The 13446-nt window shown below is 45.0% G+C and overlaps 1 protein-coding gene across 3 annotated transcripts in view; it reads left to right on the top strand.

Moving 5' to 3' along the window:
- The first annotated feature begins 9242 nt into the window (after window positions 1–9242).
- LOC143974685 (zinc finger protein 414-like) overlaps window positions 9243–13446 on the top strand; it is a 47326-nt gene continuing 43122 nt past the window's right edge. For 2 of the 3 annotated variants that reach the window (XM_077476308.1, XM_077476307.1), the window contains exons 1-2: window positions 9243–9393; window positions 12182–12329. In XM_077476308.1, coding sequence (XP_077332434.1) covers window positions 9391–9393; window positions 12182–12329 — 151 coding nt within the window. In that variant the 5' untranslated portion in view covers window positions 9243–9390. Of the gene's footprint in view, window positions 9394–12181; window positions 12330–13446 lie in introns of those variants that run through there. The other variant, XM_077476309.1, reaches the window with a different exon arrangement.

Here is a 13446-nt window from a genome sequence, read left to right as displayed (position 1 = left end):
GAGTACCCGTGCGACTACGGCACCAGGACAGGGTCAGGGGAGCTCAGTTTTTTTCTCACCACGCCAGTGGGGCATGATCAGGGATGCATGCACTGTCCTGTCACCGTTTGAGGAGGCCACAAGGATGGTGAGCAGTGACAGTGCATGCATCAGTGACACTGTACCTCTTGTCCACCAGTTGGAGCATACGGTGCGTGGAATAATGGACAGGGCACTTGAGGCAGAACAGAGGCAGGAAGAGGAGGACTTCCTCTCAAGGCCCCCTTGCTGTCCCACCCATCACACAGGAAGAGGAGGAGGAGGATGATTGTGTCAGCATGGAGGTGGAGGCTGGCACTCAGCATCAGCAGCAGTCTTGTAGGGGTGATTTACAGTCCCAAGAAACCCGTGGACTTGTACGTGGCTGGGAGGAGGTAGCTGCAGATCATGTTGTCCTTAGTGACCCAGAGGACTCCGGACCGAATGCCTCAGCTAACCTACTCTGCATGGCCTCCCTGCTCCTGCAAAGCCTGCGGAATAATCCTCGTAATCTTCGGATCAAGGAGAGGGACCATTACTGGCTGGCCACTCTCCTTGATCCACGGTACAAGGATAAGGTTGCCAACCTTATCTTGCCATCGCAGAGGATGAGACATCTCCGGGAGGCCTTGCATAAAGGTCTGTGCAACGCGTTCCCAGAGACTAGGAGGTTACAAACTCCTGGTCCTGGACAACATGTTGCTGAGGCATCGGTCAGAAGGAGCAGTGGAGAAGGTGGCCGTCTGACCGATGCAGACAATTTTTTAGTCCGCAGCCCCAAGGTATGATCGGTTCCAGTAACCATCGCCAGCATCTGATTTACATGGTGCAGGAATACCTAGGGGCAAGGTCAGACTTGGACACATTTCCCACCGAAAATTCTCTTACTGGGTCTTGAGGATGGATCACTGGCCAGAGCTTGCACAGTATGCAATTGAGCTACTGGCCTGTCCTGCATCCAGCGTTCTTTCAAAAAGCACCTTCAGTGCTGCTGGTGGCTTTGTTACTGATCACAGGGTGCGCCTGTCCCCCGACTCGGTTGATCGACTGACCTTCATAAAGATGAATCAGTCTTGGATCACCCACAGCTACCAAGCACCTGAAGCTGGTGTAACCGAATAATTGCAGTGTCGTGGCACCAGCACCAGTGCCTAAGGCCCAATTTTTCAGCCCCTGTTTAACAGCTGCGTTTAATTACAATTTTTGATGCAATGCTTTGCAGCAGGGCTCATTCCTGCACCACAACTAGAGTATATGGGAGAGGTTGCAGTGTCGTAGCACCAGTGCCTAAGGCCCAATTTTTCAGCCCCTGTTTAACAGGGGCATTTAATTACAATTTTTGATGCAATGCTTTGCAGCAGGGCTCATTCCTGCACTACAATTAGAGTATATGGGAGAGGTTGCAGTGTCGTGGCACCAGCACCAGTGCCACCAGCCCAATTTTTCAGCCCCTGTTTAACAGGGGCATTTAATTACAATTTTTGATGCAATGCTTTGCAGCAGGGCTCATTCCTGCACTACAACTAGAATATATGGGAGAGGTTGCAGTGTTGTGGCACCAGCACCAGTGCCTAAGGCCCAATTTTTCAGCCCCTGTTTAACAGGGGCGTTTAATTACAATTTTTGATGCAATGCTTTGCAGCAAGGCTCATTCCTGCACTACAACTAGAGTATATGGGAGAGGTTGCAGTGTCGTGGCACCAGCACCAGTGCCTAAGGCCCAATTTTTCAGCCCCAGCGTGTAATTACAATCCTTGATATAATATTTCACAGCAGGGCCCGTTCCTGTGCCCACACAGAGTAACTGTGAGGACTTATAGTGTTGTGGCACCAGCACCACCACCACAACCACCAAAGGCCCAATCTTTCTACCACTGTTCAACAATGGCATGTAATTACAATTCTTGATATAATAGTTCACAGCAGGGCACTCCAGCGCCCATCCAAGAGTCACTTTGAGGGCTTACAATGTTGTGGCAACACCAACACCTTGTTCCGCCATTTCTGCAGAGCATATAGGGCAGGCCCCTACTTTCAAACATCCAACTTACAAACGTCTCCTACTTGCAAATGGAAAGAGACAACAGGAAGTGAGATGAAAAAAAGACGGACGGCAAAACAAATTATACAGGGGTGATAACCCTTCCCTATGTTTTGCAAAAAGCTTAAAAATAGATTTTTTGACTGGAGCTACACTTTAAAAATGTACCAGTTTAAAATTACAAACAGATTCTACTTAACACAACAAACCTACACAGTCCCTGTCTTGTTTGCACCGCCTGTATACTGCTGTTCTGAGTATATAGGGCCTGGGGGGCCCACGTATTTCCTTTTTTTAATATGGGTACGGGGTTCCCCTTAATATCCGTACAAGACCCAAAGGGGCTGGTAATGGGCAGGGCGGGGCTACCCATGCCATTTTTCTCAATGATTTTCATCCATATTGTCAGAACCAGATATTACATTAAAAACGCAAGCAGTTTTAAATGACTTTTTTTCCGTTAAATGTCATTTAGCCAGGGACTGTTCTAAACACAGGGACTGTTCTAAACACAGGAAACATGTGGCACTTCACAGGCATACTATAGACACCCCCCAGGCACGATATTTAAAGGAATATTTCACTTTTTTTTCACTTTAATCGTCATTAAAATCAGTGCTCCCGCCAAAATGGCAATTTAAAAAAAAAATTTAGGCATTGACCCATGTCCCCTGGGGCAGGAGCCAGGTCCCCAAACCCTTTTTAGGACAGTATCTTGCATATTAGCCATTAAAATTAGCACTTTTTATTTTGAACCTTTCGAGTCCCATAGACTTCAATGGGGTTCTAAAGATCGTACGAATTTGCGGTCCGTTCGAAAGTTCTGATGCAAACCGACCCGGGGGGGTGTTCGGCTCATCCCTACTCAAGAAATGAGATACACCTGATGTACTGAAGGCCTGATCAGATTTGATCAATTTTCAGTCATTGGCAGCATAGTTTGTAGACTCTATAACTTTCACAAAGACCAAAAAATATACACTAATTTGGGTTATTTTTACCAAAGATATGTAGCAGTATAAATTTTGGCCAAAATTTATGAAGAAAAATTGCTAATTAGCAAAATGTTATGACAGAAACAAAGAAAAAGGATTTTTTTTCACATAATTTACGTTTTTTTTATTTTATTTATAGCACAAAAAATAAAAAAAACCCACTAGTGATTAAATACCACTAAAAGAAAGCTCTATTTGTGTGGAAAAAGGGACGCAAGTTTCATATGGGTACAGTGTTGCATGACTGAGTAATTGTCATTCAAACTGTGAGAGCGCTGAAAGTCTGGTCAGGAAGGGGGTGTAAGTGCACTGTATAATGCATTTTCCCCATGGCCAACCACGGGGGGACATTGTACAATTTTTCAAAGAATATGTTTGTTTTTCCTTGGGGTTGCTCTTCGGGTGTCAAAGTTGCCCGTGCCAGCAAGTTGGTCCCAAAATTCATACTCCGGTGTCATTAGTACAGTGACAGTGTATAGTATTAGCACTGACCACACTATTAGTGTCACCGGAGATATCAGTTAGTCGCAGCCTCTCCCCCCCTCCACGCGTGAGGCTCCATTCACATTAGTGCATCTCCTAAGACCTTGGTTTGTGCACTGGTCCAAATCATTTGGTGGAGGGGGGATTATGGTGTGGGGTTGTTTTTCAGGGGTTGGGCTTGGCCCCTTAGTTCCAGTGAAGGGAACTCTTAAGGCGTCAGCGTACCAAGACATTTTGGACAATTTAATGCTCTCAACTTTGTGAGAACAGTTTGGGGATGGCCCCTTCCTTTTCCAACATGACTGTGCACCAGTGAACAAACAAAGCAAGCTCGATAAAGACATGGATGAGTGAGTTTGGGGTGGAGGAACTTGACTGACCTGCACAGAGTCCTGACCTCAACCCGATAGAACACCTTTGGCATGAATTAGAGCAGAGACTACAAGCCAGGTCTTCTTGTCCAATATCAGTGCCTGACCTCACAAATGCGCTTCTGGAAGAATGGTCAAACATTCCCATAGACACACTCCTAAACCTTGTGGGCAGCCTTCCCAGAAGAGTTGAAGCTGTTATAGCTGCAAAAGGTGGGCCAAATCAATATTGAACCCTACGGACTAAGGCTGGGATGCTATTAAAGTTCATCTGCGCATAAAGGCAGGTGTCCCAATACTTTTGCCAATATAGTGTATGTAGCAGAATACATATTAGCCAGTGGCGGCCACTCATTAGGGGCGCCCCCCTCCCTCAATCAATTTGCCAGCCCTCTAATCTTCATGCAGGGCACCCGACGCATGGATTCCAATGGGTTTTTTGTTTTTTTAAGCACGTGATCAGAGCTTGAGGCTCTAATTGGCTTTAAAAAAAAAAAGGGTGGGCTCCGGGCGCACAGCCCACCCTGTTGTGTGACATTAACAAATTAATATTCGCTAATGTCTTTCTGTTTCTCCTCCTGGCCAATCAGAAAGCAGGTCCTTAGTCCAAAGACCCCATTGGCAAGGAGAAGCGATGGCCAGGCCACAGAGGAGGGAAGCCGCCGCCGCGGCAGCTGTAACCTGCATGGGGTAAGTGCAGGGCTAACAGGAGGCCAGAGGGTGAGCAAGCTGGCAACCAGGGGGGTGTTAGGGTGGTGTGCGGTGGCAGGCTTGAGTGACGGTTGGGAGGGTTAGTGTGGGGTGCCAGTCTGGAGAGACCGGGGGGGGGGGATGTCTGTGGTCAAGACCGTCTGCCCCCCCCCCGACCAATGGAGCATCAGCTGCCACTGATACTGGTCTAAACTTATGAAGAATTTTGATTTGTTACATTTTCTTATTGGACATGTTTTATAGCACAAAGTAAAAAATATATATTTTGTTTTTTTCAAAATTGTCAGGATTTTTTTTTTTGTTTATAGTGCAAAAAATAAAAAACACACAGAGGTCATCAAATACCACTAAAATAAAGCTTTATTTGTGGGGAAAAAAAGAACATTCATTTTTTTTTTTTTTGTACAGCGTTGCATGACCACACAATAGTCAGTTAACCACTTAACCAGTTGCCGACCGCCGCACGACGATGTACGTCGACAGCATGGCACGGGCAGGCATAATGGCGTACATGTACGTCCCTTGCCTCCCGCGGGTCGGGGGCCCGATCGGGGCCCCCGCCCGGTGCCTGCGGCGGTCGGTTTTCGTCCGGGAGCGATCCGGGACGAGGGGGCGGCCATTCATTCATGGCCACCCCCTCGCGATCGCTCCCGACGAATAGGAATCCCCCGTGACATCACTTCCTCTCCTGTAATGTAAACACAGGAGAGGAAGTGATGTATTCTCTCCTCCGTGTCGGTATTTTTCGTTCCGACACGGAGGAGAGCGGATCGGTGAGTTGCACCAACACTCTACACACACAGTAGAACATGCCAGGCACACTCACACCCCCCCGATCACCCCCCCCAATTACCCCTGCCCCCCAGTCACAGTGACACCAATGTCATTTTTTTTTTTTTTGCATTGGTGTCATTTGTGACTGTAATAACTGTTAGGGCAGTTAGGGTTAGCCCCCTTTAGTTCTAATGTACCCCCCTAACCCCCCCAATAAAGGTTTAACCCCGTGATCACCCCCCGTCGCCAGTGTCACTAAGGCTGGGTTCACATTGCAGCGGTTTATGAGAACGGATGTGATTCGCACCGCACTGCAGTGCAAATCACATCCGATCTCTGTGCGATTCGAGTTCAGCTATACAGATAGTATGGCTGAATTCGTGTCGCACCCACCGCAAACTCGCGCGGGACCCTTTTTTTGGTCCGCAGCTGAATCGGATCGCATGGGTGTTCACACCATGCGATCCAAGTTTGCAGATCGCACTGCGATATGCGAACTGATCTGGGGGTGTCATTAACATTTCACTGACACTCCCAGCAGTTCGCATAGGGCAGTGTGAACTGCCGCCGGGAGGCATGCGATGCGGGAACCCGCCGCGCATTCGTGGCGTTCCCGCATCGCTCCAGTGTGAACCCAGCCTAATAAGCGATCGTTTTTCTGATCGCTGTATTAGTGTCACAGGTGACGCTAGTTAGGCAGGTAGGTATTTAGGTTCGCCGCAGCTTTTTATAGCACCAGGGACCCCCATATACTACCGCATAAAGCCCCCTGATTGCCCCCTAGTTAACCCTTTCACCAGTGATCACCATATAACTGTTACAGGTGACGCTGGTTGGTTATTTTTTTATAGTTTCAGGGCACCCGCCATTTATTACCTAGTCTCACTAGTGTACCCCTAAATTTAGGGGTGTCTACTTTCCAAAATGGGGTCATTTGGGGGGGGTTTGTGCCATCTTGGCATTTTATGGCCTTCAAAACTGTAACGCCCTTAGAAAGCCTGAAGGCGGTGCTTGGTTTTCGGGGCCCCGTACGCGGCTAGGCTCCCAAAAAGTCCCACATATGTGGTATCCCCGTACTCAGGAGAAGCAGCAGAATTTATTTTGGGGTGTCATTTCACATATGCCCATGGCATGCATGAGCAATATATCATTTAGTGACAACTTTGTGAAAAAAAAAAAAAAAAAGTTTGTAATTTTCCCGCAACTTGTGGCAAAATCTAAAATATTCCATGAACTCAACATGCCTCTCAGCAAATAGCTTGGGGTGTCTACTTTCTAAAATGGGGTCATTTGTGGGGGTTTTGTGCCATCTTGGCATTTTATGGCCTTCAAAACTGTAATAGGTAGTGAGAAGTGAACTCAAAAATTTACGCCCTTAGAAAGCCTGAAGGCGGTGCTTGGTTTTCGGGGCCCCTTATGCGGCTAGGCTCCCAAAAAGTCCCACATATGTGGTATCCCCGTACTCAGGAGAAGCAGCAGAATTTATTTTGGGGTGTCATTTCACATATGCCCATAGCATGTGTGAGCAATATATCATTTAGTGACAACTTTGTGTAAAAAAAAAAAAATATTTTTTTTTTGTCATTATTCAATCGCTTGAGGCAAAAAAATAAAATATTCAATGGGCTCAACATGCCTCTTATCAATTTCCTTAGGGGGTCTACTTTCCAAAATGGGGTCATTTGGGGGGGTTTTGTACTGCCCTGTCATTTTAGCACCTCAAGAAATGAGATAGGCAGTCGTAAACTAAAAGCTGCGTAAATTCCAGAAAACGTACCTTAGTTTGTAGATGTGACAACTTTTGCGCAAACCAATAAATATACAATTATTGACTTTTTTTTTACCAAAGACATGTGGCTGAATACATTTTGGCCTAAATGTATGACTAAAATTGAGTTTATTGGATTTTTCTAATAACAAAAAGTAGAAAATATCATTTTTTTTCAAAATTTGCGGTCTTTTTACGTTTATATCGCAAAAAATAAAAATCGCAGAGGCAATCAAATACCATCAAAAGAAAGCTCTATTTGTGGGAAGAAAAGGACGCAAATTTTGTTTGGGTACAACATTGCATGACCGCGCAATTACCAGTTAAAGCAGCGCAGTGCCAAAGTGTAAAAAGACCTCTGGTCATTTACCAGCAAAATGGTCCGGTCTGAAAGTGGTTAAGGACCGCCTCACGCCGATATACGTCGGCAGAATGGCACGGCTGGGCACAAGCACGTACCTGTACGTAGCTCTTTAAGTGCCCAGCCGGGGGTCCGGCGGCGCGCTCCCGACCCAGTCCTGAGCTCCGTGACAGTGGCCGCGGGACCAGCGGACCCGATCGCCGCTGGTGTCCCACGATCGGGTCACAGAGCTGAAGAATGAGGAGAGGTCTGTGTAAACAAACCTCTCCCCGTGCTTCCTAGTGTGGCTGTCACCGATCGCCTGTTCCCTTTTATAGGGAAAGACGATCAGTGACGTCACATGCCAGGCCACGCCCCTACAATAAAAAATACACATAATGTCACACATAACCCCTCCCTGCCCCCTAGTGGTTAACTCCTTCACTGCCAGTGTCATTTACACAGGAATCAGTGCATTTAAATAGCACTGATTGCTGTATAAATGACAATGGTCCCAAAAATGTGTCAAAAATGTCCGATGTGTCTGCCATAATGTCGCAGTCACAATAAAAATCGCTGATCGCCGCCGTTACTAGTAAAAAAAAAAAATATTTATAAAAATGCTATAAAACTATCCCCTATTTTGTAAACGCTATAACTTTTGCGCAAACCAATCAATAATCGCTAATTGCGATTTTTTTTACCAAAAATATGTAGAAGAATACGTATCGGCCTAAACTGAGGAAAAAAACGTTTTTTTTATATATATTTTGGGTTATTTATTATAGCAAAAAGTAACAAATATTGAATTTTTTTCAAAATTGTCGCTCTATTTTTGTTTATAGCGCAAAAAATTAAAAACGCAGAGGTGATCAAATACCACCAAAACAAAGCTCTATTTGTGGGAAAAAAAGGACGCCAATTTTGTTTGGGAGCCACGTCGCATGACCGTGCAATTGTCAGTTAAAGCAACGCAGTGCCGAATCGCAAAAAGGGGCCTGGTCCGTTGGCTGCAAATTGGTTCGGGGCTTAAGTGGTTAAAGTAACGCAGTGCCGTATCACAAAAAGTGGCCTAGTCAGGAAGGGGGTAAATCTTTTGGAAGTCACCTAAGGCTACCTTCACACTGCTCCATTTAAAAAAAAAAAATGCATTTTTGTTGTGTTTTCGGTGCATTTTGCACTTGTGAAAAAAGGGCATGTGACTCCAAAATCCACACCAAAAAAAAAAAATCAAGGACAGTGCATTTATGATGCGGTTTCCATGCATTTTAATGGGGAGGTACTTTTTTGGTGTGGTTTACTGCACCAAAAATGCAGCGTGCAGGACTTTGAAAAAACGCAACTTACCCGCGTGAAGAGTTCCACAGCATTTAATGGGCACGCGTTTCTCTTCCGCTTTTTTTTTTTTTACCGGAAGAAAAAGCAATTAGTGTGAAAGCAGTGTACGCCCCCCATAGGAATAATGTAACTTTTCTGTCACTTTGCTCTTTTGTATGAAGTAAACGTTGAGGATTTTCATATATAATATGGCTCCTCTTGTACTATTCAATAAACGAAGGCACCACAAAAAACACGCAAATGTAACTTTGCAAAAAATAAATAAAGAAATGTAATAATAATCGTGAATAGAGCATCCCAAATGCATGTAAAAGATGTGGATGTGCAGAGTGAGGTGAAGGAATGGTCGAGGGGTGATACACATCTGAGGAGAACTGCCCACATCCCACAATGAGGAGAAAGGGCGCCATTCAGAGCACGGCTCTCCCCCTCCCTTCCTGGACACAGCAAATCTCGCGGTATCGCCACACTCAAAATGGCTACCATGTAAGCCAGCTGTGGGAGCCCACTGTACTGAGAGAGATAGCGCGTCCTAGAAGAGCTCAGCCGCCATGGTAAGTGATGGCCGTCCCTCTGCCCTCCTATAGGACTGTTATTAGAGAACGTCCCCTCCATTTCATGGCCAGACTTGTGTATACCCGAATTCCAGCCGCCATTATTTGTCTATAGGACGTTCTCCTGTATACATTGTAATTCCATCATAACGTACTGTACAAGGAAGTGTTCGTCCTAGAAGGACAAGCAGGGGTTAAGACGTGCCTCCGTGCGCAAGCTAGTCATTGGCTGCCTTTTGTGGACGTGCGGTGGCTATATAGGGGAGGGCGTGGCTGCTTGATGCCTATTAACTGTTACTGAGCCGGAGAGAAGTGTGAATAGGCTGGCTGGTGAGCCATAATGGACAATAAGCAGGACTCCATTATTGGACGAGGTGTGCGGATGTCAAAGCAGGAAGGGAGCAGATTGACCTACATAGGGGACTGCCAGCAGAGAACACAGGCTTCAGCTCTTATGTCTATGACATTGATGTTGTAGGTCTGACAATCTGATTGTACAGTGTCCTTTCCATCTACTATCTATCTAGTGCAGGGGTCTCTGAGTATTCCACCATGGGGCCCCACATCCTAGATTTTACAGATGTGATATATGAGCTGAAAATCCTCCCTTTTATAGAGGAGCAGATAATGTAAAAAAAAAAAAAAATGAAGGAATTACATTGAAATTAATAGTTTCTATTTGTTTGTTTTTTTCAATCTGCATATGCTTTAGAAAAGAAAAAACGTAAATAAAAATAAAGCAAAAACTCCAAATAAATGTGATCCCATCAGAGCCCCCCTTTACATCAGAGATGCCATCAGACTCTCCTCCCAACTTCTGGGATCTCACCAGATCTTTTACAGAAGGTGGGAGGAAAAGATTCCTTGTGTGAGAGATCCTATCAGGGTCTGTTTTTTTCCACCCCTCGGCATCTGCTGCCCCCTTCCTTGCATGAGACATCCCGTCGGAGCCCCCTCCGCGTGTGAGTCTCTCGGGAATGGGCATAGGTCTCTGTAAAGGATTTTTAAGTCCTCAGTCTTTCAGGTCCTTCTCAGTCGGAGACACGCTGTCACATATTGGGCAGCTATCTTCACCATTTGCTCTTCTTCTCCCAGTAGAAATTGGAGTTTCCTCTTCTCTTCTATAGAAGTGAAGTCCGGTATGAAGGTTGAAAATCTCTGGAAGTGAGTTCCCTTACTGATGAGTACTTTGGGCAATGTAGCAGGAAGTGGTCCTCATCCTCCAGGACCCGCTGGTCACATTGCTGGCACAGTCTACTCTCCCTGGGCTTGTAGGTCTGTCTGTGCCACCCTAACTGGATTTCCAGGCTGTGGGCACTTAGTCTGTACAGGGTCTGTCTGTCTTTGGGGTCTTGTAGCTCTCTCTCTCTCTCTCCCCCCCCCCTTTTACATAAGAGACTCCCTTTTACCTGAGTCCCCATCACTGTCTACTAGACAGAAAAAGCCAGGCAACAAGCATTTTCAGGAGTCTATAGACATGAATACCGGACTTTGCCCCGCCCCCGGTGCTCGCATCATTGGATTTGATTGACAGCAGTGGGAGACAATGGCTGTGCTGCTATCAATCTATCCAATCAAGAGCCAGGGCCGTGTGGAGAGGGTGGTCACTGCCAGATGTTTTTTCACCTTAAAGAGGGATTCCACCTACAAAAAAAAATATTAAAAGCCAGCAGCTATAAATACTACAGCTGCTGACTTTTAATAAATAGACACTCACCTGTCCCAGGGTCCAGCGATCGGTCGCTCGGCTCTCGGCTGCTGCCGCTGCCATTCTAGGTGAGGGAATCAGGAAGTGAAATGTTGTGGCTTCACTTCCCGGTTCCCTACTGCGCATGCGCGAGTTGCGTAGCGCACTAGGAATGGTCCGCGCTGTCTCTGGGATCCGTGTATGTCCCAGCAGACAGCACGGCAGGACAGGAAACGGCATAGACTCCCGTGGCGTGGGTGCAAATACCTGTCTTGGACAGGTATCTGCACCCCCCTCCCCCCTGAAAGGCGCCAAATGTGACACTGGAGGGGGGGAGGGTTCCGATGAATGGAAGTTCCACTTTAGGGTGGAATCCCGCTTTAATAAGATGCATTAAGGTAAAAAAAAATTAGGGTTTACAACCCCTTTAAACACACTGCTAATAGTATTATCAAAATTTCCATTCAGTGCATCTCTAGCAGACGTGATACAAGAGATGGTCCGAGACTGCAGCCATGGTAAGGCAGATGGTCCGAGACTGCAGCCATGGTTCAAGAGATCAATGCAGTCTCACCAGTGCCCTTGAGATGCAACCTACTTGTGCCTGGTAGTGCGATCTCATGCTGTGTCATGAAGCTGGAATGAATCACCAGACAGTGCTGTAACAATGTTCCGCCTCCTAGGCCAGCATTGGATCAGTGTACTGTTTATCACAAAAGCTGGTCTAGCAGCGGGACATTGTTCCAGTGCCGTCCGGCGATTCAATCCAGCTCCATGACACAGCGGGAACTTGTTGCGACAGGAGGAGGAGATTTGCAATGAGAGTGGGAGGACGGAGGGGTGGACTGTGACGGGCGCACCAGGAGGTCTAGTGTGGTACCTATAGTGGATGTCCCCTTTTGGGCTCCATTATTGACACTTTTTCTTTTGCCCAGGTGCCAAAAACACCATTTTCGGATGATACATTTTTGGCAGCCAAAATTTCGGTGCATTACTAATAAGTTGTAATCTTTTTTTCACAAGTAACCAGATTTTTTTTTGTTTTTTAAATATTTTTATACATATTTACTATGGATTGCTTTGCTTTACTTTTGCTTTAAGGATAAATCAGAAGATACCCCAACAGACCAACAAAGTAAGGGAAAAAATGAAGACGCTGGTCCCTCTACATCAAAGACTGTTAGAGGAGTCAAAATGGAATCCAAGAGACCAAGAGAAGGAGGCAGAAGGCGGAACCTCCAAGGCGCAAGTATGTGTGGGGAATTTAATCCATTATGTCTTTTTACAGCTCTGTGTTTATAATGGGCCTGACGTACTGAAATGTAGGCACAGACAATTATGCGTTGATCCTCCCTGAATAAGCAAACTGTATGCACACCAAACTTACTATCGTATGTGCCCGGATGTGCACAAACATAGATACACAGTAGAGTTGCACAACTCTGACCAAAATGAAAATAACAATTTTTTTGCTTAGAATAAAGATCACGATTCTCGTGGCATAACATCATCTTTCACATTATACAAAAACAGTTAGGTTTTTCATTAATTCATTAGAGTGTTGTGTGTTTTTTTTTTTTTTTTCACAATACAAATGTGTTTGAAAGACCGCTGTGCAAATACAGTGTGACATAAAATATTGCAACAGATGACATTTTATTCTCTAGGGTCTCTGCTAAATAAATTTTATATATATATATATATATATATATATATATATATATATATATATATATATATATATATATATATATATATATATATATATATATATATATTAGTATGTGTGTGTTTAGGGGTTCTAAGTAATTTTCTAGCAAAAAAAATCCAGGTATTTAACTTGTAACCAACACGTGTCAGGAAAAAAAAAGGTTTTGTCTTTAAGTGGTTAAACTGCCCTCATTTACAGACTGAAGTTCTTTCCTTGGATCTAAAAGGACTAAGTGTTACATTGTTTCTTTGTCTAAGCGATGTTGTCACAAACTTGGCAGGCTGCCTGGAATATAAATATATTTTTTTCTTAAGACAGCTGTCAGCTGTGAGTAGAGAACTCTGCATAGAATCAGGACAATGATTTGTTAAGATCGCAAGGGGGAAAAAATCACAATCTGATTCTTTGATAATTAATTGTGCAGCTCTAATACACAGGCTATGCAATATATACACAGAATTTACTATCAAGGCTGTACATTCCAGCGCTCGAACCAGCTAAGTTGTGTTGTACCTAAAATAAAATACAGAAAATTACATCATAGAACCTTGATGGCAGACAAAGGCTATATGGGGCCAGATTAAAGCATACCTAAACCCAAAACAAACCTCAAAAGAACAATTTTGATCTTTATTTTATTATTATTATTATTATT

This window comes from Lithobates pipiens, unplaced genomic scaffold (genome assembly GCF_037356315.1).
Source record: "Lithobates pipiens isolate NorthernLeopardFrog02 unplaced genomic scaffold, aLitPip1_a1.2 Scaffold_13, whole genome shotgun sequence".
NCBI lineage: Eukaryota > Metazoa > Chordata > Amphibia > Anura > Ranidae > Lithobates > Lithobates pipiens.
This window is presented reverse-complemented; position numbering and strand designations above follow the sequence as displayed.